We start from the raw sequence: 25,854 nt of genomic DNA on the forward strand, positions 1-25,854 counted from the left end.
TGTTTTGTCATTAAGAAGTTGTACTACCTCCTAAAGTTTGATAAAATAGAAAACCTCAGTAAAACTTTATAATGTGATTCATTCAGAATACAGTTACATATTCTGCCATTGCCCTAGTTCTGTAGTACTTGAAATGGTTCCCATAATTGCTAATTAAGCAGCAGGATTGTGATGATACTATGGCTATAAGAGATGTATTTTTTTTTAAGAAAGGTTTTAGGATAGAGGTTCCGAGCAGCAAGTGATGAGTGTTGCTGTTTCTTTTATTTCAGGTGTTGAATTATTGGTTTGAATAGGGTGTGCCTTGTGAGTAATGGCTCTTTAAGTTGCTAAGAGTTTCCTGGGGGTGCAAAACATCACTTTGGGAGTTTTACAAAAAAGTCAGCAAGGTAAACAAGTTGGAGCTGGGGTTTCCTGTGTCTGTGAGGAAAGGAGAAATAATTGTGGCATTTTGCATAGCATTTATAATTGCCAAGAATGCCATTGGAATCTTTGGAAATTGCTAAAGTTTATTTGAAAATGAAGTAGATTGGGTTAGATGCAAAAGAACGAGAAAGAGAAAAAAAAGTGAAACAATTTGAATTACGATTAAAAGCAGAGGAAAAGAAAAAGGAAAGGAAAGCCCTGGTAGAAGAAAAGGAGAAAGGGAGAGAAGGAAGGGGCAAAGAGAGAGGGAGAAGAGAGGAAGGTGTACTGTAGCTTCCAAGTCCAGTTTCAAAGTCCCAGCAACTACTACTGAAAAGCTTAAACTCAAAGCTCTGGCTCTGGGGGAGCTTGAGCCCACCCATTCAGCCAGCTTCTATTATTCCAACTACAGTGCTGACCCCGGAATCCGAACACCCTATTGTTTGAACAAATTGGAATCCGAACAATTATTTCAAGAACATTTTGCCCTAAAATCCAAACAGATTTTCAGAATCTGAACACCACATACCGTTCAGGTTGCACATTGTTTGTTCAGTTCGTCCTGGGAAGTAGTCATGAAAGCATCTCTCATGTGTCCATCACTAGTTTACCTCATGTTTTCACCTTGATTTGTGCTTTTTTTTAAATTATCACCCTTGTGCATTCACCATGGCACCCAAGAAGAGCAGTGAAGCAAATAAGAGTAAGAGGAAGTCTGTGAGAACAACAATTGAGTCTCCAGTGCTCTATTTACTTCAATTGAGACAAATATCAAATACTTGATATTTAGGTCATTTATTTTACCTTAACCACATGTACTTGCAGTTAAAAGTGTCTTGAAAATGTTTTTTTTTGGGTCCAGAAACGGATCAATTCACTTTCCATTATTTCTTATGGAGAAAATAGTTTCGGAATCCAAACTTTTCGCAATCGGAACAGCCTCCTGGAACGAACTAAAGTCGGATTCTGAGGCACCACAAGCTGTTTAATTTATTGGATTCAAATAGACAGCTTGCAACCTCTGTCTTAAAACCACTCTTCAAATATAAAGATCAAAATGCACTTCTTAAAGCCATAGTATCATCACAGGATACTTTTGTATCAGTGACCTTCCCTCAAAGCAGGCACCCTAACAGTTTGTAAAATTTTGTCATGCTGCTTTTTTAAAGAATAACTTAATTTTCATTCAAACTATAGATGATAACATGATGCAGAGCAAACAAAGTTGTTGTGATGACATAGTTGAGTTAATCATAGATTTTCCATTTTATTCCATTTCTGTGGAGGATGATTACTAGCCAAATTTACTTTTAGCTAAACATAGGTTGGCAGAAAATTGCATGATTTGGTTGAGGTAGTGTTTTACACATGAACTTGCATGCCGTTGAGCCTTAAATATTATGATCTGATGGTGATAATTTTATTTGCTTTGTAAAAGAAGGTTGGCATCAAACTTTACCATCAGTGCACTTTTACCCTGGATACAAAAGCATTACTAAATTAGTTCTATATTTCACCTCACTGGGGTGGCATGTTGGAAATCAAGCTCTGCTATTCCTGGAGTCATTACAAAAGTTATACGTTTTATGAAAGTATGCAAAACTTCCTAATTTTTCTATCTGTTTATACCCAGTTTGATGGAAAGCTTGGACCCGGCTTCTCTATCTAACAAAAATTACAAATAAATAGATTCCAGCTACATTAAAACCTATGAATTGTTGATACATTATTTTATCAGTTAAAACTTGAACCCACTTATAAAACTGCCCCCTACGCACATGTATAGATATGGACAGACAAAAAAAAAATTGGTTGTGCTGAGGAAGGGTCACTGGACCTGAAACTTTAACTCCATGGATGCTTCCAGACCTGTTGCACTTTTCCAACAATTTCTTTTTTTGTTTCTTATTTCCAGCATGTGCAGTTCTTTGGGTTTTTGTAAAAATATTGAGGTAATGGATGGAGGGAAAAAGCTGGGAAAGTAGTTCAAAAGTCCCTATTGACAGGGTTCACTGAGATTAATGTTTTGCTGGCCAAGACTTGCTGATCTTCAGTCTTGCTTCTCTGGGTTCTTTCACTTCCATGCAGGAGGCACAGAATCTGGTTCATAGATTATAACAACTGTAATTTATTTGTTAAAAATTATGGCTCACAGCAACTGGTGAAGGAAAATAAAATAAATAATGTTCTTCTGACAGAAAGAGCCACCTCCTACCCTTTTGGAGGTCCAAAGGCTTTGGTCATATCATTCATACCTCGAAACTGTTCAGCTGCCCAGGAGCCAATCATATTGTTGTTGGCAGGCTTAGTTACTGACAACTAGTCCCCTTTCCACAAACCAATCCGCTCCCTGTTGCCAGCCAAATCTTTTTGTACACATGCATAATGAGAGCCCATCTGCAGTAATTTTCCCCCACAATTGGAACAAGCAGTTGTGTAAACAATAGAGTTAGCAAGTTTGCAGATGACACCAAAATTGGAGGTGTGGTGGACAATAAAGAAGGTTACCTCAGATTACAACAGGATCTTGATCAGATGGGCCAATGGGCTGAGAAGTGGCAGATGGAGTTTAATTCAGATAAATGCGAGGTGCTGCATTTTGGCAAAGCAAAACTTCGCAGGACTTAAACACTTAATGGTAAGGTCCTAGGGAGTGTTGCTGAACAGAGAGAGCTTGGAGTGCAGATTCATAGCTCCTTGAAAGTGGAGTCGCAGGTAGATAGGATAGTGAAGAAGGTGTTTGGTATGCTTTACTTTATCAGTCAGAGTATTGAGTACAGGGGTTGGGAGGTCATGTTGCTGCTGTACAGGACATTGGTTAGGCCACTGTTGAAATATTGCGTGCAATTCTGGTCTCCTTCCTATCAGAAAAATGTGAAACTTGAAAGGGTTCAGAAAAGATTGACAAGGACGTTGCCAGGGTTGGAGGATTTGAGCTATAGGGAGAAGCTGAACAGGCTGGGGCTATTTTCCCTGGAGCGTCAGAGGCTGAGGAGTGACCAAAGTTATGACGGGCATGGATAGGATAAATAAACAAAATCTTTTCCCTGGGTTGGGGGAGTTCAAAACTAGAGGGCATAGGTTTAGGGTGAGAGGGGAAAGATATAAAAGGGACCGGAGGGGCAACTTTTTCACGCAGAGGGTGGTACGTATATGGAATGAGCTGCCAGAGGATGTGGTGGAGGCTAGTACAATTGCAACATTTAAAAGGCACTTAGGTGGGTATATGAATAGGAAGGGTCTGGAGGGATATGGGCCGGGTACGGGCAGGTGGGACTAGATTGGGTTGGGATAACTGGTTGGCATGGATGTGTTGTACTGAAGGGTCTGTTTCTGTGCTGTACATCTCTATGACTTATGACTCTATAACTCGCGAATAAGAAGTGCAGTATTCCCTTCCATAATCCTTGACAGCTCTTTTCCCAATTCAGTGAACAGTCAAAAATGCAGAAAAGTGAAAAGAAGTCTTTATATCCAAGAGATATTAATGTTTTGTTTGCTCTGAAAATATTATTCAATAAACATTCAATCTAAGTCTAGTAGTGATCAGAGGGAAGCAACTTCCAACCTGTTATACAACCCAACTAATTTTAATTCTGCTGTTTTCAATAGATGGATCCCAAAATAGGCCGACAATCTGTCAGATTGCTGCCCACATACTGGCGATGGACATTTCCTCATGTGTTACAAGAAAAAACTGTCCTGATTGACACATTGCATCTCTGGTTAAGTATGCAGAGTATAGTCTTTTCCTCAACTCATGAAGAATTTGTACCATATTATTGTTTATAGACTGCCTGTTCTAGCCAAAAGGAAATTCAATTCAGATCTACGGTTCTAACATATTGCTGTGCAATAACGATTCCTGTTGACTTAAATTGATTTTCATCTTCAAAATTAGTTAATTATAAACACTGGTGAAAATGTGATGCACTTAATTCACATGTTTAAGAGCATCAGTACAGTCATTTACAGCATCCATTCTGATCTTAGATGGATCTGAGGAGAAAATTTGCAGTGGGAAATGAAAATTTCTTATAAAGAAAATTTAAAGAGCAATGAAGAGCTACTAAAGAATCGCAACAAGGGGAAAATTTTCTGAAAACTATTAGTGATTATTTCAATCCATAAAAGATGGGAATATTGAGAACAGTATAAAAAGACAAATCAAAATATAAGGCTTCAGGCAAATGTGGTAACGTAATGGTTACTTAATGAGCCAGAAATCCAGAGTTTGGACTAATGAGGCATAAGTTCAAATCCACTGCTGTAACTAGGGGATTTAAATCCTGTTAATTAGATAAAGATGACATAAAAACTAGCATTAATACCAATAAAAGTGACATTATAACTGAAAAACACAGACACATTGTTTGCTCATGCTTTTAGGGAAGCAAAACTGCCATCCTTGCATAATCTGGTCTGTATGTGACTCCAGATCCAGAACAATGTGATAACTGCTGTCTGTCCTTTAAAGTTGCTTAGAAAGTAATTCAGTTGTACTTGAAAAGGACGTTCACCTCCCACCTTTTCAAAGGCATTTTAAAATTTCATGCATGAGATGCGGGGATTGCTAAAATAGCCTACAATGCCATCAGGAAGGTATTTCTAGGGCTACAACTCAGTGACAGTGAAGGAACAGTAATATTTTTCCAAGTCAAGATGGTGAGTAGCTAGGAGTGGAACTTGCAAGTGACGGAGTTCCCATGTATCTGCTGTCCATGTCTTTCTAGATGGTAATGGTCGTAGGTTTAGAAGTGCATACTGTAGCTACTGAACATCAATTGTGGAGAGACTGAATATTTGTGCATATGGTACCAATTAAGTGGACTTCGTTGTCCTGGATGATGTCAAGCTTTTTGGATGTTGTTGAAACTGCACTCATTTAGAAAATTGAGAAGTATTCCAACATACTCCTAATTTGTGCCTTATAAATGGTGACAGGCTTTGGGAAGCCTGAGGGTGATTTACGTGCTGCAGTATTCTGAAGCACTAACCTTCTCTTAAGCTACAGTATTTATTTGTCTAGTTCAATTCAGTTTTAGTCAATGGTAACCCCAAGATGTAAATTGTGGTAGGAATTCAATAATAGGCAATGCTCTTGAACACAGAAGGAAAAGGGTTAGATTCTCTCTTGTTACCTGACACATCCAGAATGCAAATGTTACTTGCTATTTGTCAGCCGAATTAGGAATGTTTAATAAAGTTGGAAGTGATGTCCACATCCTAAGAATAATAGAATAAATGTTGGAGTGGTGGAGCAACCATTATTGTTTGAAGGTGCATTAAGTCATGGCAGTGATGAAAAGCAGCTAGTATCCTTTTTGCCATTCAATGTTATCTGTTTATCTAGAAACAAATATAATGAGGTTTTAGGCCCCTGCAAATCATTAAGGTCCCTGCATGTGTAAGAATGATGCTACATTTGTGCTCAGTAGTCACTGAGTTATAGAGATGTACAGCGCAGCAACAGACCTTTCAGTCCAACTCGTCCATGCCGACCAGATATCCTAAATTAATCTAGTCCCACCACTTGGCCCATATCCTTCTAAACTCTTCTCATTCATATACCCATCGAGATGTCCATTAAATGTTGTAATTATATAAACCTCTACAACTTCCTCTGGTAGCTTATTCCATACATGCACCATCTTTTACAGCAGGAATCTCTGTTGTGAATCTGTTATTCATTGACCCAGACATTCACAAGCCTGGTTTCCAGTAAGGTGTGATGGGATTTTGGAAATGATCAGAGGCCTCATTGTGAAATTGATCAAACAATTCTGAGCTTTTTGACATCTGAACAATTGACTGTTATACAGTATAATATAAACCATGTTGATGTGCTGCTCAAAATCCATCCAACCTGAAGCTTAGTCAACCATACACATATCATAGCGATGCTATCAGCAGTTAGCTTGAGCAGTTTTTATTTGGCTAAAGACCTTGCAATATAGGTAGTCTGCTGAATGAACAATAGTATCAGTACTGTCTATAGATTTGGGTACTGGCAAGAAAACACAGAACATAGATAAATAGATAGCTTTGGTAGATTGTCCTGACTTTCTCATCTTCCTCCAATTACACCATTTTAAGAAAGTTCCCTTTGGACAGCTTGGAATATGAAACAAGGATGAATACCAATTGGCACAAATGCCTACAGAAAAGATACCCAAAATAAAAATGGTCAAAAGTAGTTAAACACTTTCCATGATTGTGCTCTTGAAATGATTTCCCATCTGGAAGAATGTCCATAGTACAGCTCTGTCTGGATAATTGAACAAGTGTTCCCATGCACTCTTCTTCAAGTTAAATAAAACTCTCGTGCCACAATGAACATTTAAACAAAATTCAAGAAAATCCACCCCTGTGAACAATACACACGTTGCCACAAAGTGTAATGTATATCTGACAGTTCACAGATATAAAACAAAATAAATTGTTAAGGCATAATCTGTTTAATAAATCAACTGCCTTTATTTCAAACCTCTGTGTCAAACATATTTGGAAAGTCACAAGATCCAAGAAAGCTCTACATTAAATACAGGACACAATAAGACAGAGTTGAGAGTGTGGTGCTAGAAAAGCACAGCTGGTCAGGCAGCACCTGAGGAGCAGGAGAATCGATGTTTTGGGCATAAGCCTTTCATCAGGAAAAGAGTTTCCAGGCAGAAGAGAGGACTTGGGGAGTACAATGAGAGAGGGAGAGAGGGACTCACTGAGATCTTTGTAGGAAGAGGAGGAGAACTTCTTCAAAGTAGGCATCTTTTGAAAAGGCTTCACAGCAGAGTTGAAATCATATACTTATAGAAAGTGAGGACTTTAGATGCTGATGAAGGGCTTATGCCAAAAACATTGATACTCCTGCTCCTCGGATGCTGGCTGACCGGCTATGCTTTTCCAGCACTCTCAACTCTGATCTCCAGCATCTGCAGTCTTCACTTCCTCCACAATAAGACAGAGGTTAAGTTCCATGTATCTGGGAAGTTCCTGGACTATCCCAGGATTTAAGTTCGTTATATCCTTGTAAGGCCTTACCAGGACTCGGGGTAACTCAGAGAATTTGCTTGGAGAGGCAATGCTAAATGACCCCAAAGCTAACCTTCATACAGCAGGCATTCTTCTCAACCTAATAGGGGAGCATTTTAAAATTGTTGACTTGCCTTTATGTGACTGCTCAAGCCTTAGGTTTTCCTGTCAATTGAAATAGCCAAAATCACTGATATTTAAATGGCTTTTTCTTATTTAGGCTGTCTATTCCAATCATACTGATTAAATGTCAGCTGTGGCTCATTTGGTAACACTCACAACTTACATGAGTTACGTGAGCACGATCTTGAAGGAGACATGAGAATTATCCTCTAAGTACTAGGCAATATTTATCGCTCAGTTAAATTTACAAAATTGTCTTATTTGATCACTTTCACATTGCTATTTGTGCAAACATGCTGTGTGCAAATCAGCTGACCCAATTTCCATATTTCAGAAGTACTTCAATGGCTGTAAAGCAGCTTTGGGTATTCCTGAGATTGTTAAAGATTCTATTCAAATGCAAGACTTTTTCTTTCTTTTCCTTTTACCAAAACTATGATTTGACATTGGTTCTATATCCTTCTGAAGAGTGGCCGGGGCTCTGCTCCAATCCATTTGGGTTGGTAAAGAATTAAAAAAGAAAAAAGGCTTTAATTTTCCAAATCACTTCACAGCCAATGATATTATGCAGGAAATATAGCAGCCAATTTGCCCTCAGCAAAGTCACACAAACAATGAAAAACATGTCAGGTCATCTGTTTTTGGGAGTGTTTGAGCAATACAACATAGAACATAGAACATTACAGCGCAGTACAGGCCCTTCGTCCCTCAATGTTGCGCTGATCTGTGGAACTAATCTGAAGCCCATCTATCTTACACTATTCCATTTTGATCCATATGTCTATCCAATGACCATTTAAATGCGCATAAAGTTGGTGAGTCTACAACTGTTGCAGGCAGTGCATTCCATGTCCTTACTACTCTCTGAGTAAAGAGATAATTGTTGATAAGATCACTGAAACTCTTCCATTCTTCCTCAAGTAATGGCAAGGGATCCTTTACGTCTCAGGATCTTCAATGGTTCTGCGCTTCAGTATGGCACTGCACTGACACTGACAACACAGTCAAGTCTCCAGGGACCTTCTGACTCTGAAGCAAGAGGCCTACCATTATGACAAGGTGTAGCAGGACTGCTGTAATTTTAGGCCCTTTGGAAACTTGTGATTTGCACAGAAAATGAGATTTAGTGGAAATTAATAAAGATAGATTAAAAATATGTGTGCCAAAGGTAAATATGGATAGAATAATATCAGCGTCAGGGACCAATTGAAGAAACCAAGGGGTAATTTTATATCAAAGTGATGTGTGAAAATTCAAATCACTCTGACCAAAATATAGAAAAGTTTACACTCTAGAAAATAAATGGTTTATGAGGAACATCGCTGAAATATACACCATGTTAAATTCTGCAGGTGAGGCAAACAAACCCAAAACTAGATAGCATTGTCAAAATTTATCAACAAAGATTATAGAGCTCAATCCAAATTACTGAGACATTTTAAAATTCTCTCAAGCCTTTTGAAGAAAACAGAACAAGTCATTTAAAATTTATCTACCTATTTGGAAACTGGTGAGATGCGTGTCATTTTAAAAAAATATTATTCATTCACATGGACGACACTGGCTAAACCAACATTTATTGCTCATCCCTAATTTCCCAGAAGGCAGTTAAGAGCCAACCACATTGTTGTGGGTCAGGAGTCACTTTTAAACCAGACCAGGTAAGGAAAGTAGTTTCCTTCCCTAAAGCACATAAATGTATCAGATGTGTTTTTATGACAATAGTTGCATACAGGGAGGTCACAGCATCATGGTATTATCACTGGACTGCTAATCCAGAGACCCAGGTAATGGCACCTGGGTTTGAATCCCATGGAAGATGGTGGAATTTGAATTCAATAAAAATCTGGAATTAAGAAAAACTCATTTGATTCAATAATGTCCTTTAGGAAAGGAAACTGCCAACTTTAACTTGTCTGGCCTACATGTGACTCCAGACCTCCAACAATGTGTTGGACTCTTAACTGCCCTCTGGGCAATTAGGCATGGAAAATAAATGTTGGTTCAGACAGCAACATCCTTGTTCTGTGAATGACTAAACAAAAAAACATCAACATGACACTCTTAATTCCAGAAATTTATTGACTTCAAGCTCCACTATCTAACATGGTGGGATTGAAACCCAGTTGCCAGATTTCATTTGGATCTCTGGATTAATATTCTAGTGAAAATGCCACTAGTCCATTGCTGTCTGGGAAGTATTGGGTAACATGAGATGGTTAATGTATCAGCTGGATAAACTTGGATACATTGACTGTTCTTTTTCTCAGTCTGAAGCTTTCTTGTGCACTATGGTGTCACACTCTCAATGTTATCATTGTGTGAGAAGAACCAAAATAATAGATTCTCTCATGTCCCCAACCCTTTTCCTTCAAAACGTACCATTGTAACAGGGTAGCAAAAAGGAACCAGTTTTCTGAAGAAAAGATGCTTCATCACTCCTTGAAATTTGAATTTAAACATTTGTATTCTATCAACATGCAATTATTAACCATTTCCCAAAAAACATGTTGTTCTCTGCATTAGAAGTCACATTAGCTAACCTAGGGGGCTCCATTCTGGTGAACAATAATCTAAAATAATATTTCAGCGATCTACTGTTAAATCAAAAATAGTAAATATGATCAGAAACTAGATTTATGAGTCGTGAATTTTTAAAAAATCATTATTACTGAATTAATTTCAAAGTAAAACAGTGTACCCAGTCAAAACCTTGAAATTGAGGCTGTATCGTAACTGTCAACCACTTTTTCACTACCAAGATGTGGAACGAGAGTTGTAAAATGTCCTGACTTGCTCGACTTGCCTCAGGAAAAAGTGCCCTAATACATTCAATTTTCATTCTGTGGAAGCAGGAGAGAGATATAGAGTTGGGCTGTGGGCCTCAGAAACTGATGATAGACAGGCACAGGGACAGGCAAGTGCCAAGGATGGAAGGTGCATCTTGATTCTCTGGCATTTTGTACCAGTTATTTTACAAGCCATTAGGTCCCCTAGCTCCCACCACCCACATGCCCTTGACCCCATCCTCCCTGTGGCTCCTCATAGCCTGCATGTTAAGTTGTGTCCCTCTTCTGACATCATACCAACTCTGTATCACTCACCAAGTATCCATTATGGGCAGATGTCAGGAGCTATGTAGGTATGACAAAATGCATAAACCTCTAGCATATCTAATAAGCTTATCACTTTACAAACTTGAAAGTGAGAAAGTTGTCATTCACTATATACATTCAAAGTTTTAAAATATCCTCAAGTGGTCCAAAACTATCCAGCAGAGGGTTTTATTTTTAAATTCTAACCAGCAGCTGCAACCTTTTACTTAAGTCTAAAGAGCATATTATCTTTAAAAAAACAACTTCACATCATTCTATTTAAAGAGGCCATATCCGCATTTACGCATGCTCCAACAATTTGTAACTCCTACCCGGCAGGTTAAGGTCCTGAGAACACTAAAAATGTTTGAACACGACACAAATTTCAAACAATCCTGCTGAATTTAGCATGTGATTCATGTCCCCTCCCTCTTCCCTTTATGTGCAAAAGTTGGATTTGTCAGAAATGATGGGAATTCTGCACCTGGATTCCACCTGCCAGTTTTAAAGGTTCGTCAAGATTTCCCAACTCTTGAAACATTGAGCCTTGAATGCTTTGTCCTCAGTTCCAGGCATTCATTGTCAAATCTGCATGCGGAGATTCTCGTAGCTGGGTGGAGGGGTGGTGTAGGTTGCAGATGTTAGAGACCCTGACCCAAGCTCTTCCTGATGCAAAATCTGAGTCGGCACTCTCTGTGACAGTGCACTGTCAGACAGACTACGCCTACAGGGTGTAAGCCGAACTCTGCCAACATCCGTTAGTATTTCATATGATGGTGGAAGATCTGGATCTCTGGGAGGTAGTGGAATCAGCAGATTGCTAGATGGCACCATCACCACTGGTCTGCAGTTCAGAGCCTCATTATATGAAGGAACTTGAAAGTTATCAGGACTGCTAGAAAAGGTTAAAAACAATAGTTGTTAAAGATAACAGTTGAGATTTCACCTGAAATACTTTAAAGCAAATTCATATTAAATTGATAAATCTGTAAATGATTCAGCTTACCTCTTTTCACATTGATATTCTGTTACTGTTGAAAATGTGTTGCTGGAAAAGCGCAGCAGGTCAGGCAGCATCCAAGGAGCAGGAGAATCGACGTTTCGGGCATGAGCCCTTCTTCAGGAATCAATGACCTGCTGCGCTTTTCCAACAACACATTTTCAGCTCTGATCTCCAGCATTTGCAGTCCTCACTTTCTCCTAGAAGATTTTAACCTACTGCGAATCCTCTTACAAGGTTGCCTTCCTTGAAGAAGCTCTCTTCCTCCCTCTACAAGGATTTCAGTGAGTCCCTCTCTCACTGCACACCCCAGGTCATCTCCTCTGCCCAGAAGCTCTTCGGCCACGTTCTCAAACAGACTCGCTACCAAAGCCACATCTCCTTCTTCAGCGTCTCATGCTCCTTGGATGCTGCCTGACCTGCTGCGCTTTTCCAGCAACACATTTTCAGCTCTGATCTCCAGCATCTGCAGTCCTCACTTTCTCCTATTCTGTTACTGTGCCTATTAATATTACCATGTATATCAATAATGAAGACATGGAGGAGCCAGTGTTGGACTGGGGTGTACAAAGTTAAAAATCACACAACACCGGGTTATAGTCCAACAGGTTTATTTTGAAGGACACTAGCTTTAGGAGCGCTGATCCTTCATCAACCACCTGATGAAGGAGCAGTGCTCCAAAAGCTAGTGCTTCCAATTAAACTTGTTGGACTATAACCTGGTGTTTTGCGATTTTTAACTTAATCAATAATGAAGAGGTCATAGATCAGCCATGATCATCAATGAATGGAACAACATGCTAAAGGGGCTAACAACTTTCTTCCCCTTCCTTTATTCCCCTCTTTCTGAGTGTGGGTGTGAATCTGTGTGGATATGTTGGTGTGAATAGTCTGTTAATGTATTGGTGCAGGCAGTTTTGAACACTGGTATGGTTATTGTGCAGATATGTTGTGCTCACTCTGAGAGTTTGTATGCATGAACAGCATCTGTGTGAGAGTATATGATTTCTGAGGATTTATACAGCTTTGCAGTTAGTGGTTTACAGACTCTGATTTAAAAAATAAATTTCAAATTACTATTTTTGATACAGATTTGACATTAAAATTTTGTAATGTCCATGTGAAGCTGTTTAAAATCTTTAGGGTTAAAATCTGGTGCTAGACTTTGAAAATCTAACGAATACCATTTTTATGATCAAAGCAGACTGGCAATGGACATTGTAAGATGAAGATGTCCCCCGATCTTGCTGAAAATTGTTGTCCAAATTGAGAAGGTTTTGAAATGTTGGTCATGGCATTTGTGAACTCCATCCTCCCTACTCTTGAACCACTCTAATTGGACCAACAGATCCACATCAGATGCCATATCACTTGCCTTTCATTCCTCCCTAGAACATCTTGACAACAAGAACAGCTACGTAAGAATCCTACTCATTGACTACAGTTCAGCCTTCAACACTATTATCCCGTCGAGACTGATTACTAAACTTAGAGATCTTGGACTAAGCCCCATTCTGTACAACTGGATCTTCAGTTTCCTGGCCCACAGGCCACAATCAATGAAGGTTGGTCGCAATAATTCATCCTCACTAACACTCGACACTGGAGCCCCCCAGGAGTGCATACTCAGCCCCCTACTGTACTCACCGTATACCCATTACTGCGTCGCCAAATACCAGACGAATGCCACTGATAACAAGTTCGCTGATAACATCACCATTGTCGGTCAAGATTGGAAACGGTTACAGAGAGTGGTGAACTCGGCCCGGATAATCACAAAGGCCAACCTCCCATCTATCCAATCCATCTACCAGGACCGCTGTCAAGGAAAGGCCGCCAGCATTCTCAAAGATCCGTCTCACCCTGGCAATGTTTTTTCTACAACCTCTACCATCAGGGAGAAGGTACAGAAGCCTGAACACATGCACCAGTGGTTTTGTAACAGTTTCTACCCTACTATTGTTAGAATACTGAATGGACTCACAAACTCTTAACATTCACCAGTACCTGTGTTTTTGGTTTTGCTGCTGTTTACCTATTATTACTTATCTATGCTACTTTACTCTGTGACCTGCCTGTTTTGCTCGCAAGACAAAGCTTTTAATTGTGCCTCAGTACATGTGACAATAAATTCAATTCAATTCAAAAGGTGAGCATTTAATCATTTCTCTTGTCCATCAGTACCATGGGCTGCTCATAGAAAATCGCACTAGTATTTTTAAACTTTTATTTAACCTTTTGGAACAGTTCTCACACTCTCCCTGAAAATAAACCAAATCTGTCTTTCATTTTCTTAATTACCTGTCATTTTAAGAACTTGAACAATTACACTGTGGAAACATACCAAAGGGAAAATAAAAGTATAATTGGTTATGGGCAACCACAGGCAGGAAAACTGTGTTTCACATGCTCTTACCAATGCTCCTAATGGAATTATTTCCAGAACTGGGTAAATCTGTTGTTTGTCCTACCTTTGTCTATATTTTGCTCTCCACTCCGTGGTGTTAAAATATACAGTTGTTCTATTCCAATGTCTGTAACCCCTGGACATTTGCCTATTCACCTTTGCAGACCATAGGAGGCCAAAAAAAAGCAAGAATCCTCCAATCAAGCAGAATAAAACACTGATTGATCTTAGTAATGGGTTCAAGGACGTCTGCTGGATAGCTGCCACCACTTCTTCATTGGATGAAGGTTCTGGGCTTTGAGTGGGGTCTGGTTGCTCATCACTCCACCATGCAAAACAAATGGCACCAGACATAAGAAGCATTGCTCCTCCAATTGTGACTCTATTGCGCATGTGGGTGTATGCCATTGATGATACTAACAAGGCTCAAAGTCAAGTTGATGCAGAGGTCCAGCAGGTAGTGCATTAGTATCCTTGAAGATTCTTGATCAGTCTGTCAAAGAATTCATGGCTGGAGGACTTTGCCTTTGCTTCAAAAGGAGAGAGATTAATCAGTAATAAATCCAGACTTGATGAGATTATGACTGCTTGATTATATTCCATTCTATGAAATTATTAATAATGACTTTAAAGCATAAAAAATATAGAAATTACGCAAGTCCATTCAAAATCTCATTTAAACTCTTAACCATATACACTTATTGGTAAGGTCCTGGGGAATGTTGCTAAACAGAGAGACCTTGGAGTGGACGTTCATAGCTCCTTAAAAGTAGAATCGCAGATAGATAGGATAGTGAAGAAGGCGCTTAGTACGCTTTCCTTTATTGGTCAGAGCATTGAGTACAGGAGCTGGGAGGTCATGTTGCGGCTGTACAGAACATTGGTTAGGCCACTTTTGGAATATTGTGTGCAATTCCCTCCTATTCGAAGGATAGTGTGAAACTTGAAAGGGTTCAGAAAAGATTTACAAGGATATTGCCAGGATTGGAGGGTTTATAGGTAGAGGCTGAATAGGCTGGCGCTTTTTTCCCTGGAGCATCGGAGGCTTGGGGGGTGACTTTATATAGATTTATAAAATCATGAGGGGCATGGATAGGGTAAATAGACAAAGTCTTTTCCCTGGATAGGGGAATCCAAACTAGATGATGCAGGTTTAGGACGAGAGGGAGAAAAATTTAAAGGGACCTAAGGGGCAACTTTTTCGTGCAGAGGGTGGTATGTGTATGGAATGAGCTGCCAGAAGAAGTGGAGGAGGCTGGTACAATTACAACATTTAAAAGGCATCTGGATGGGTATATGAATAAGAAGGGTTTCGAGGTATATGGGCCAAGTGTTGGCAAATGAGACTAGATTAGATTAGACTATCTGGTCGGCATGGACAAGTTGGACCAAAGGGTTTGTTTCTGTGCTGTACATCTGTATATCTCTATGACTCTATAGCCATGACAGTATCTCAAAGAAGTGCAGGGAGTTACACCAAGTGGACCGACCAATATTTATTCCTTAATCATTACCACATCATTATTAGTGAAAGGGTGCTGTGTAAAACAATTGCAGCTCCATTTCTCACCTTACAATAGTGACTCTCAGCTGATAAACCATTTTCAGCAGGAATCAAGACACCCAAGCCTATTTAATCTCATGAGAGGTTGAATGTTAGCCACTAGACAGTGCATCAAAACCTTCTGCAATTAAACCAGATTTAGGAAGGGACACAAGGGGGATATCAAGATGCTCACAGATGGATGTCAATTTTGGTTAATTATTGAGCCAATTACCCGAGTCCACCTGATGCTGCAGGGATTACATGCAAGTGGCACAACTTTCTCATGTCTCCCAATGGTTGCCCAGTCAAGCTTGTATGTGAAGGCACAAGTCTACCATTGGTGGAGCTTCAGCCACACTTGAAGAAGTTTCCTCCTTTATGACAAGGACAGTGAATATCCAGAGCAGATTTATAAGGAAGGAAAATGAACTTATGCCATAATGTCTAGATATCCTTCATGAATGTCCAAGCTGCTCTAATCCAAGCACTAGACTGCATTGCATCCCACTGTGCAAAACAAATGAGGCCAGACATGCACATTGCTTTTAATCCATGACCAATTCTTCTCACATTCATCACGTGGTGTTGTTATTGCTGCAATGAGAGGTGTAACAGACCAGAGCAAAAAGCCAATTATACTTAGACATGAACTTGCTGATTGAACGGGTCCCCATTTTGAATTACGCAGGGGAGGCGGTAGAAGAGTGGTAATGTCATTGGACTAGTCATCTAGAACCCCAGGCCGAAATACTGCTGCATTAGTGCAAATCTCACCATAGCAGATGATGGAATTTGAATTCACAGAAGGAGGCCAATCGTGCCTACAATGGCCTATCAGCAGGAAGGATGTTCCCGATGATCAGGGAGTCCAGAACCAGGAAAAACAGTTTAAGGATATGAAGTAGGACATTTAGGATTGAGATGAGGAGAAATCTCTTTATCTTGAAACTGTGGAACTCTCTGCCACAGAAAGCAGTTGAGGGCAAAACATTGAATGGTTTCAAGAGGGAAGTAGATATAGTTCTTAAGGCTAAAGAGTTCATAGGTGAATGGAGAAACAGGTACTGAGTTGGATGATCAACCATGATTATATTATATAGTGCAACAGCAGAATAGCATACTTGGTTCCAATTTTCTAGGTTTAACTAAATTTTATAAGTACACTAGATGAGTTCGACCAGTGTGTCTCATTCACCAGTTTTATTAGTTTTTCTTTCTGTGAGGGCCTTACTGGCAGATTTTTCCTGGTCGGCATGACTACCCTTAATTCTTTCCATCCTCTTCATTGAATGTTTTTGATCCCAAGAGCTTTCCCCAGTAACAGCCAGGCATCTGGAAAGGGGGGCTGCTAATTTCTCAAGATTTTCACGGTTGATCATACAATCCTCCTCCAATACCTCTCCTCCATTAACAAGTTTGTAGAGGATCTTGCCATGTTCATCATCAACACACATTCAATGAAGAAGAGTTCACCAAATGAATCTCGGAGTGTCAATGGGGCGATGGGAGTAGGGTTCAGGTCAGAGTGGTAGCTGAAATGTGACTTGGATGGTAGCATGTGTTAACAAACTGGCCCCCATTTACCCTCTACTCAGCTGCCTTTGTTTGTCACACAAAGTATTAGGGCATCCTATAAAATGGTAGTTATAAATTAAATCATGAACAATGGGGAACTTTGTAGTAAAATAAGACACAAAAGTGAAAGTACATTTGTAAAAAGGAAAGAAAGGTCTAAGAAAATAATTGGAATTGGATGAAGTAAATTGAAAGAAAAATTAAGGAAAATAAAGTTGGAAGAAACATTGAGTGAATGTTTTCAATACAATATCCCCACAAAAGCAAGAAAACAGTTGAAGAAAATTCCTTGGCCTCACCCAAAGTCATCAAGGCGTATGGTGCTGGCTTGTTATTGATATAAATATGTGCTCATATTGTTACATTAAATATGCGACGGTTTCCTTTTGTGTATTATACAACACTAAAAGGAAATTGAACATGAAAGCTGGTGTTACAGACAATCTAACTTTTGCCCTTGATTCTTTCAGTTGAACAGTTTTTGTCAAAGTATCTGGAAGAAAATCCATGATAAGGAAATAAATTTGGAATAAACATCTCCCAACTCAAGATACATTTACTGGGAAACATTGCAACACAAAACAAAATGTGCTCTCCAAGTAACTTAGCAAGTTTGAGTTTCAGAGGTGTACTCAGTAATGTGTCATGGATTTACAGGATACAAGTCTCAAACAACAATGTCCTTTTTGTGATATTCTTTAATAAATCGTTGTGTGCTGTTAGAAGCTCTGATGGGAGATCAACTATTTCTTTACAGGTAGGGAAGAAGGGAGGAAACATTTGGTGCCCAGTTGCCCTAAACTGCACATTTCAATGGATGGTTGTAAAAAAAAGTGAGCAAAAAGATTAAAGCAGGTTCAAAGCAAATGCTCTTAATCACAGTGTTTTAGGTGTGAACAATTTCAAGGGAAAGAAAAGGGGAAATAAAAACTTGCAGACATCATTAAAATACAATCTTGCTCAGCTTGAGATTTGTAGCAGCACCAAACTCTGTCCCCATTAGCAAGTGAACCAGTGAATGCATTTCTTCATTTCATTCAAGAATATTTCAGGAATAGCAATCACTGTCTTCTGGATAACAATGAGAATATGGTTACAGAGGGCATCAAAAACTATTCTATTACTCTTGAAGTTTTTAACAATCATAACAGTTAGAATAATTTTATGTGTTCATTAATTCAAAGGCACATGTTAGAATAATTTTATGTGTTCATTAACTCAAAAGCACACCATGGAATACAACATTAAATTAATCTTGCTAAATATGTGATCCCATACGCCTTAATAATACATGGAATGCTATATTTGAAGTTTCCAATTTAAACTTTGAATTTTTTTCAGGATTTATGAGATAATCTACCTAATGAATTATATTAAAGATGGACAAGACCTAACTATAATGTTAATGTGCTACAACCCTGATCTAAAGCACTTCACTAAATAGAAATTTTCAGCAGTAGGCAGATGTACCTCAAATAAATATTATTGTATGTATTTGCCAAATGGTCTCCTATCATAGTTAATACTTCTCCTACATAGAACATACTAGTTGCTATCACTCCAACAATGCCACATTCTAGATGTAACTTCTCCTCTCATCCCATGATTTATGAAAAGTGATTTTTAAATCAATAGAGTCATAGAGTCATAGAAATGTACAGCACGTAAACAGACCCTTCAGTCCAACCCGTCCATGCCAAACCAGATATCCCAACCCAATCTAGTCCCACCTGCCAGCACCCAGCCCATATCCCTCCAAACCCTTCCTATTCATATACCCATCCAGATACCTTTTAAATGTTGCAATTGTACTAGCCTCTACCACTTCCTCTGGCAGCTCATTCCATACACGTACCACCCTCTGCGTGAAACATTTGCCTCTTAGGTCTCTTTTATATCTTTCCCCTCTCACCCTAAACCTATGCCCTCTAGTTCTTGACTCCCCCACCTTAAGGAAAAGACTTTGTCTATTTATCCTATCCATGTCCCTATTTTATAAACCTCTGTAAGGTCATCCCTCAGCTTCCGACGCTCCAGGGAAAACAGCCCCAGCCTGTTCAGTCTCTCCCTGTAACCCCGGCAACATCCTTGTAAATCTTTTCTGAACCCTTTCAGGTTTCACAACATCTTTCCAATAGGAAGGAGACCAGAATTGCATGCAATATTCCAACAGTGGCCTAACCAATGTCCTGTACAGCTGCAATATGACCTCCTAACTCCTGTATTCAATACCCTGACCAATAAAGGAATGCATACCAAATGCCTTCTTCACTATCCTATCTACCTGCAACTCCATTTTCAAGGAGCTATGAACCTGCAGTCCAAGGTTCAGCAACACTCCCTAGGACCTTACCATTAAGTGTATAAGTCCTGCTAAGATTTGCTTTCCCAAAATGCAGCACCTCACATTTATACAAATTAAACTCCATCCGCCACTTCTCAGTCCATTGGCCCATTTGATCAAGATCCTGTTGTAATCTGAGGTAACCTTCTTCGCTGTCCACTACACCTCCAATTTTGGTGTTATCAGCAAACTTACTAACTATACCTCTTATGCTCACATCCAAATCATTTATATAAATGACCAAAAGTAGTGGACCCAGCAGCAATCCTTGTGACACTCCACTGGTCATAGGCCTCCAGTCTGAAAAACAACCCTCCACTACCACCCTCTGTCTTCTACCTTTGAGCCAGTTCTGTAACCAAATATTTCAAAACTATTATTTCTGTGCTAGGTCTTAAATTCAGTTGAGAGGTATTATCTTTACCATTTGCGGAAATTAATTTTGAGTGCTATTTTTGTTATGATGTTGACTTGACAATGCAATGATTGATACTGTACAGGAAATAAGCTTGTCAAACCTTTGTTAAGGTCAATAATTTCTTATGACCACAGAGCCAATTCAAAATGGTGATAATTTTAATTTGGTACAAATTGACATTCTAGCGATAAGATAGATATCTCAATACCATAAATCTGCTATCTATTCTTTTACAAGATTACCAGGCATAATATGAATGCACTAAAAGCTGAGCAGGTTATGAGAGATTTGACTGATACATAGATCAGCAGATGGTAATTAGCACTTGTGAAAAACAACTCCATTATCTTTAAAGGTCACCTTATGCTTCAACTTACAATGAAAGGAAATGAATAATGACAACATTAAGTACTGTATATTCTTTTTTTCACAAAGACATGATGACTTAATTTAGGTAGACTATGCAGCTTTGGAAATTCCATCAGCAACACAAATTGAACTATCAAACATAGAACTTAGAACATTGAACATAGCATGTTACAATGCAATATAGGCCCTTCGGCCCTCGATGCTGCACTGACCTGTGTAATTAATCTGATGCCCATCTAACCTACACCGTTCCATTATTATCCACATGTATGCCCAATGCCCATTTAAATGCCCTTAATATCGGCGAGTCTACTACTGTTGCAGGCAGGCCGTTCCATGCCCCTACTATTCTCTGAGCAAAGAACTACCCCTGATATCTGTTCTAAATCTATCACCCTTCAATTTAAAGATATGCCCCCTTGTGTTAGCCTTCACCATCCAAGGAAAAAGGCTCTCAGTGTCTACCCTATCTAACCTTCTGATTATCTTATACGTCTGAATTAAGTCACCTCTCAACCTGCTTCTCTCCAACAAAAACAGCCTCAGTTCCCTCAGCCTTTCTTCATGAGACCTTCCTTCCATACCAGGCAACATTCTAATAAATCTCCTCTGACCCCTTTCCAAAGCTTCCACATCCTTCCTATAATGCGGTGACCAGAACTGCATCAATACTCCAAGTGCAGCTTTACCAGTGTCTTGAACAGCTGAAGCATGACCTCGTGGCTCTGAAACTCAATCCTCCTACGAATAAATGCCAACACACTATATGCTTTCTTAACAACCCTATCAACCTGGGTGACAACTTTCAGGGATTTATGCACCTGGACACCAAGATCTCTCTGTTCATCTACACTGCCAAGAATTTTACCATTAGCCCAGTACTCTGCATTCCTGTTACTTCTTCCGAAGTGAACTACCTCACACTTTTCCACATTAAACTCCATTTGCCACTTCTCAGCCCAGCTCTGTCATCCACAATATCCTTCAGTACTATCCACAACTCTGCCTATCTTAGTGTCATCCACAAATTTACTAACTCATTCTTCTATGGCCAACTCCAGATCATTTATAAAAATGACAAACAGCAGTGGCCCCAAAAAAGATCCTTGCAGCACACCACTGGTAACTGAGCTCCAGGATGAACATTTCCCATAAACCACCACCCTCTGTCTTCTTTCAGTTAGCCAATTTCTGAACTGAACCACTAAATCACCTTCAATTCTGAAACTCCGTATATAGTACAATAGCATACCATGTGGAACATTATCAAACGCCTTACACCACAACAACTGTTTTACCTTCATCCATCTGTTTTGTCACCTTCTCAAAGAACTCAGTAAGATTAGTGAGGCACAACATACCCTTCACAAAATCATGTTGACTATCCCTAATCAAATTATTCCTTTCCAGATCATCATTAATCCTATCGGGTTGGGATATCTGGTCAGCATGGATGAGTTGGACCAAAGGGTCTGTTGCCATGCTGTACATCTCTATGACTCTATGACCTTACCACAACTGAAGTGAGGCTCACTGGCCTATAATTACCAGGGTTGTCCCGACTCCCCTTCTTAAACAAGTGAATAACATTTCCTATCCTCCAGTCTTCTGGCACTACTCCTGTTGACAATGATAACATAAAGATCGAAGCCAAAGGCTCTGCAATCTCCTCCCTGGCTTCCCAGAGAATCCAAGGATAAATCTCATCTGGCCCAGGGTTCTTATCTATTTTCAGATCTTCCAAATTTGCTAAAACTCCTTTGTTCACCTCAATCCCATCTAATCTTGTAGCCTGTACTTCCGTATTTTCACTAACATTGCCCTTTTCCAATGTGAATACTGACAAAAAGTATTCATTAAGTGCTTCCCCTGTGTCCTCAGATTCCACACACAACTTTCCACTAGTGTCTTTGATTGGCCCTAATCTTACTCTAGGCAGAAGTGGTTACTGCAGATGCAGGAGATTAGGGTCAAAATTATAGTGGCGCTGGAAAAGCACAGCAGGTTAGGCAGCATCCGAGGAACAGGAAAATCGACATTTTGGGCAAAAGCCCTTCATCAGGAATGAGGCTGGGAGCCTCGGGGGTGGAGAGATAAATGGGAGGGGGGTTGGGCTGGGGAGAAGGTAGCTGAGAGTGCAATAGGTAGATGGAGGTGGGGGTAAAGGTTGGAGATGACGGTGGAGCGGATAGATGGGAAGGATGATTGATAGGTGGGACAGGTCATGAGGACGGTGCTGAACTGGAAGGTTGGATACGTCCCCACCCCTATTCGCTTTCCGCAAAGACCATTCCCCTGTCTTCCTTCCCACTTATCTGCTCCACCCTCCTCTCCAGACTATCACCTTTACCCCCACTTCCATCCACCTATTGCACTCTCAGCTACCTTCTCCCCATCCCCACCTCCCTCCCATTTATCTCTCCACCCCCAAGGCTCCCAGCCACATTCTTGATGAAGGGCTTTTGCCCGAAACATCGATTTTCCTGCTCCTCAGATGCTGCCTGACCTACTGTGCTTTTCAGCAACCATTCTAATCTTGACCCTAATCTTACTTCAGTCATTCTTTTATTCGTGATATTCCTGTAGAAGGCCTGAGGGTTTTCCTTGATCCTATCCGCCAACAACTTCTCATGTCCCCTCCTGGCTCTTCTTAGCCCTCGCTTTAGATCGTTTCTGGCTAACTTATAACTCTCAATCCCCCTAACTGAGACTTCTAGACTCATCCTCACAAAAGCCTTTTTCTTTCTCTTGACACAAGCTTCAACTTCTTCAGTAAACTATGGCTCCCTCTCTCGACAACTACCTCCCTACCTGATAAGTAACCGGTGTTTCACATTTTGACATTTCCTTTGTCACAATATATTCCTCTTTTAGGTTTCTGACTACATTAAATTGATGGGCTTTAAAAGACAAGTTTCCCGTCAAGTTTGCCACACATAGGATACCATCTTATTATTGTCTTCTTACAACTAACCCCATCACGAGGAGAAAATAAAAACTGGAAAATTCCTCTCTGATTTCTGCAAGCAATCAAAACCAGTCCAGAAGATCATATGGACAATGTGTTCATTCATTATTACCACTTTTACTATCTATATAATGTAATTTCTTGTCCAGGCAAGAACTAGCCCAGCTCTTCTGTGAAGGATTGTACCTTATTTATTTTATATCTTATAGCGTCCATCTATTAAATGGTTGAGAGGACAAACTGTGTACCTGTTTTCAGATGACAAGTAATGTTGTTTTGATCCAACTGCTAGGCTATGAGAAACCAGTCAATCTTGCTTTCTTTCCTTCACTTTTTCTTCCCTCCGTCTCAAAAAAGTGTCTCATTTTCATAAGGTGTCCAGCTATATCATAGTAATTTGAGGCTTGGGCAAAATTCAGCCTGCTTTTATTCTCTGCTCATAATTTTGATATTGACGCTTGTAGCAGAAAGCCACATTTTATTTGAATCATATGCAATTTACGCATCCAATCCTATTCCAGATTGGATTCCCTACAATATGGAAACAGGCCCTTCGGCCCAACAAGTCCATACCAACCCTCCGAAGAGTAACCCACCCAGACCCATTCCCCTAGCCTATATTTACGCCTGACTAATGCACCTATCACTATGGGCAATTCAGCTTGGCCAATTTACCTGGCCTGCACATCGTTGGATAGTGGGAGGAAAACACAGCATCCGGAGGAAACCCATACAGACATGGGGACAATGTGCAAACTTCACACAGACAGTCACCCAAGGCAGGAATTGAACCCAGGTCCCTGGTGCTGTGAGGCAGCAGTGCTAACCACTGAGCCACTACGCCACCCTGGGAAAGCCACTCCTATGCGACTTTTATTTTCAATTCTGTGTGTTATTCTGGATAAAAGCAAATTACTGCGGAGGCTGGAATCTGAAACCAAAGGAGAAAATTCTGGAAAATTTCAGCAGGTCTGGCAGCATCTGTAAGGAGAGAATAGAGCTGACATTTCGAGTCTAACTGACCCTTTGTCAAAGCTTTTTTTGACCAAAAAAAGCTTTGACAAAGGGTCAGTTAGACTCGAAACGTCAGCTCTATTCTCTCCTTACAGATGCTGCCAGACCTGCTGAAATTTTCCAGCATTTTCGCTTTTGGGGTCTGTGTTTTATTCTATTCACTTAAAAATAAAATGAACTTGTATCATTGAATTAGTATATTCAGTTTGTCAGATTTCGAAATACCTCTGTTTTTATTGTCTCTAATTCTAAATCCGTGTCCATTTCTTTGTTGATTTCTTTCTACTTGTCTGTCCCTTCCCAAGGATTTAAAAGATGACGGCTATGAATAATCTGGACACAAATCCCTTCTTTGATGGCCTGTTATTCACAGAATACAGCATTACGTACTCTGTCTCCTAAGTATCAAACTGATGGCCCTTTTTACGTGTGCTCAAAACACTTATCAATCAATCCCCTCCACTTATTTATCCTTAGCCATAACAGTTCAGTTGACATAACATTAGAAAGCACATCATGCGGTGCTATGCTGCTTCACAGTGGATTGATGTGAGACTGTAGAAGTCGCACTATATGCACCCCCTCCCCCACCACTGGCACACTACTGCTCCATTCCCAGTACATTCTTAACATCAGACATTTTCCCTGGAAAGACAGTTGAACAAGCACTGTGTCCTCAACCAATCACTTACTTATCCCATTCACTTACTTATCCATGTCCCATTCTGGGGCATAAGGTTATACAATATAAATTTGCTAATTAAATACGAGAGGACTCCTTTTTTGACTTAGTTTAAAGCAACTACTCACCAACTATTGAAAACTAGTGGGTTCCAGGAGGACGCAATTGTCTTGTACTGTTTCCACAGTTCAAGTGGTGACAGCAGCAAGTGGAGAGCTCCTATGTATGTCCCAAGAACAGCTCTAACCTGTTCTGATCTAGCATTCAGCTTAAGTCTGTACCTGACAGTCACCTCAGCTTGACTGGTATACGGTGATAACTGAACAAGCTGGATTACTCAGTGTTTATCAATACACTAACAGATAAATGCAACCATAATAATTTACAAACCTGATTCACAGTCTCTCACTCAAACTTCTAAAAGCCAATTTTATTTCCTCTCAGATGAGCAGGTTATGTAGTTAAGGGTATCTTTCAACATTACTAGATATTATTGGGTCACAGGAAGTCCCAACAGCTGCAATAAAGGGACTATGATGAAAACGTAAACAAGCCAATCGGTGAAAACAAAACACTCCAGTGTTGCTGCAATTGAAACTGTAATTGAAAATTTTCTTGCAGATTAAATGCAAAAATTAAACTACAGAAACTGGTGTTCAGCTTCATGTAGTGGAGTACAGCCTTCGTGAAATGTACAGCCTTCGTGAAAATGTTGAAAATCTTTTATTTGGAAATACACTGTAAAATTATGTAATTTAATTTAAATATATCTGGATGGTAGATTTAAAATGAAATGAATGCATAAAGTTCTAGGCAATTTTGGTTCTCTTGTTAACAAATTGGTTGGTTAAACATTTTAAAGACATTAGAAAATTCAGT

At 39.7% G+C, this 25,854-nt stretch overlaps 1 protein-coding gene across 2 annotated transcripts in view; it reads right to left on the reverse strand.

Annotated features, from left to right (window-relative positions):
- Positions 1–6,885: 6,885 nt before the first annotated feature.
- The window catches only part of LOC140479986 (transmembrane protein 61-like), a 36,555-nt gene continuing 17,586 nt past the window's right edge, over positions 6,886–25,854 (reverse strand). Inside the window, exons 1-3 of one of the 2 annotated variants that reach the window (XM_072574454.1) lie at positions 25,104–25,221; positions 14,124–14,589; positions 6,886–11,547 (exon numbers count right to left, since the gene is read on the reverse strand). In XM_072574454.1, coding sequence (XP_072430555.1) covers positions 11,235–11,547; positions 14,124–14,467 — 657 coding nt within the window. In that variant the 5' untranslated portion in view covers positions 14,468–14,589; positions 25,104–25,221 and the 3' untranslated portion in view covers positions 6,886–11,234. Of the gene's footprint in view, positions 11,548–14,123; positions 14,590–25,103; positions 25,222–25,854 lie in introns of those variants that run through there. The other variant, XM_072574453.1, reaches the window with a different exon arrangement.

This window comes from Chiloscyllium punctatum, chromosome 7 (genome assembly GCF_047496795.1).
Source record: "Chiloscyllium punctatum isolate Juve2018m chromosome 7, sChiPun1.3, whole genome shotgun sequence".
Classification (NCBI taxonomy): domain Eukaryota; kingdom Metazoa; phylum Chordata; class Chondrichthyes; order Orectolobiformes; family Hemiscylliidae; genus Chiloscyllium; species Chiloscyllium punctatum.